Below are 2,500 nucleotides of genomic sequence, written 5' to 3'. Positions count from 1 at the left end.
ACACACACACGTGGTTCTGCAGAGACTGAACATGTTTCTTGTTCGTCCCCAGAGACAAATCGCACTTTATCAACATGTTAAATTTCTGCACCGTGAACAACAGACTCGTGTACTCCTGTACTACAGCCATGATCTGACGGTCGTCACAGGTGCAGGTCTGACCCTGCAGCTGGAGTCGCCCCTCCTGTTCCTCCATCAGCCTGAACTGCTCGTAGCTTTGAAATCATCTTCATCCGGATCAGTCTGAAGTTCATACTCTTCAGCTTCCTCCACAGAGCCTGTTAGCAGTGAGGTCCCGCCCACTGATCTGTGATAGGTCTGGAGCTTCAGTGGTCAAAACCATGAGGATCTAGTGATGTAGTGTCCCCCCCTCAGAGGTTCCTTCTCAGACATGAAATACAGAGCATTCCCGTCTCAGGGGAAAATGAGGGCGGTTTCTAATAACACAAAGATTCATGCTCATGGAGGAAGTATCCACTCAGGTCATTTGAATTATTGGTGTGTGTGTGTGTTATGATCTGAGGACACATGCTACACGTATGACAGTTTCAGACTGATGCTGACATCCTGCAGGATCTAAGACCATCATGACTGATGGAGGAGGGACACGGGCCACATGTTCGACATGACTGTGTAGCAGACGTTGGGTCCTTACCGTAGCAGGTCCTGGTCTTCACATCAGCGTAGAAGCCCCGCCCACAGTCAGGTGTGCAGAGCCCGTCCATCAGGTAAGTGTGTTCTGTGCAGGCTCTGCAATGTGCAGCATCGTCACATAGCACACAGTCTGAAGAGCATGCTGAGGAAACACACACACACACACACACACACACACACACACACACACACACCTTTAAAGGCTGATTGAACAAAGTTCATTGAATCAAATCAGGAGGAAAAGGAGGAAGTTGTTACGTCTGCAAAGATGATAGGAGACGTCCATGAAGAAGCTCCGCCCACAATCCAGCACACAGTGACCCTGATGGACGCCAAACGGAGGCGCACAGCGCTGACATTGGGCGGGGCCCCAACACAGTTCACAGTGAATGTCACAACCTGAGACAGAAACACACACACACACACACACACACTTATTGATTTACATGACTCAGCTGATCTGTGTATGTTTACATGACACAGCTGATCTTTGTTTACATGACTCAGCTGATCTGTCTTTGTTTACATGACTCAGCTGATCTGTTTATGTTTACATGACACAGCTGATCTTTGTTTACATGACTCAGCTGATCTGTCTTTGTTTACATGACTCAGCTGATCTGTTTATGTTTACATGACACAGCTGATCTTTGTTTACATGACTCAGCTGATCTGTTTATGTTTAAATGACTCAGCTGATCTGTTTATGTTAACATGACTCAGCTGATCTGTTTATGTTAACATGACTCAGCTGATCTGTTTATGTTAACATGACTCAGCTGATCTGTTTATGTTAACATGACTCAGCTGATCTGTTTATGTTTAAATGACTCAGCTGATCTGTTTATGTTAACATGACTCAGCTGATCTGTTTATGTTTACATGACACAGCTGATCTTTGTTTACATGACTCAGCTGATCTGTCTTTGTTTACATGACTCAGCTGATCTGTTTATGTTTACATGACTCTGCTGATCTGTTTATGTTAACATGACTCAGCTGATCTGTTTATGTTTACATGACTCAGCTGATGACTCACCCTCACACACGTCTCCGTCCTGGTAGAATCCCGGTGAGCAGCTCTGTGTGCAGACGCCGTCCTGCAGCACATATCCGTCCATACACAGCACACAGTCTGTCCTCAGGGGACCTCTGCATGAGTTACAGCTCCAATCACACTCTGTGTGTGTGTGTGTGTGTGTGTGTGTGTGTGTGTGCATGGATTAGCATCGAGGGAGCAGAAGGTGTAAACAGAACAGACAGAGATCAGAGATTAATTTTTAATCTTTTTGGTTTTTTGTCTAGTTTCACCTGAACACCTGTGACTCTGTTCTCCAGGAAACAAAAAATTAATGTTCAATTCAACAATGTGTACGTGTGTGTGTGTGTGTGTGTGTGTGTGTGTGTGTGTGTGTGTGTGCGGGGTTTTTGGTTGTCATGGTAACAGCACGTACCTCTGCAGGCCCTGGTGGTAGTGTTAAGGTAGTATTGATGAGCACAGGTGTCATACTGACACTCTCCAAACTGCAGCACCTTGGTGGGGTCTCTGCAAGACGTACAGGCTCCGCCCACCTCACAGGTGAGACACTGACTGTCGCACGCTGAAGACACAGAGTGAGTGGTATACAGGTTAAGTCAGAAACAGGATGTAACACCTGACATCAGTGATGTGTGTTTACAACTCACCCTGACAGACCTGGTGACCATCGTCATAGTAACCAAGGGGACATTGAGGAGCACAGAGACCAGAGGGTGTCAGGACGGCGTTTACAGGACAGGAAGTACAGGAGAAAGGCCCCGCCCCACTGCAGGAGTCACATGATGGATGGCATTCTGAGAAAACATT

At 46.6% G+C, this 2,500-nt stretch overlaps 1 protein-coding gene across 1 annotated transcript in view; it reads right to left on the bottom strand.

The window, feature by feature from the left end:
• LOC306819214 (extracellular matrix organizing protein FRAS1-like) overlaps positions 1–2,500 on the bottom strand; it is a gene marked incomplete at its 3' end in the record, with an annotated part of 36,039 nt that overhangs the window by 11,478 nt on the left and 22,061 nt on the right. The window contains 5 exon segments of the mRNA XM_079372987.1: positions 656–796; positions 913–1,053; positions 1,694–1,834; positions 2,109–2,255; positions 2,341–2,487. Coding sequence (XP_079229113.1) covers positions 656–796; positions 913–1,053; positions 1,694–1,834; positions 2,109–2,255; positions 2,341–2,487 — 717 coding nt within the window.

This window comes from Symphodus melops (genome assembly GCF_947650265.1).
Source record: "Symphodus melops genome assembly, contig: scaffold_237, whole genome shotgun sequence".
NCBI lineage: Eukaryota > Metazoa > Chordata > Actinopteri > Labriformes > Labridae > Symphodus > Symphodus melops.
The sequence above is the reverse complement of the archived record's forward strand: the minus strand, read 5'-3'. Positions and strand labels throughout refer to the sequence as shown.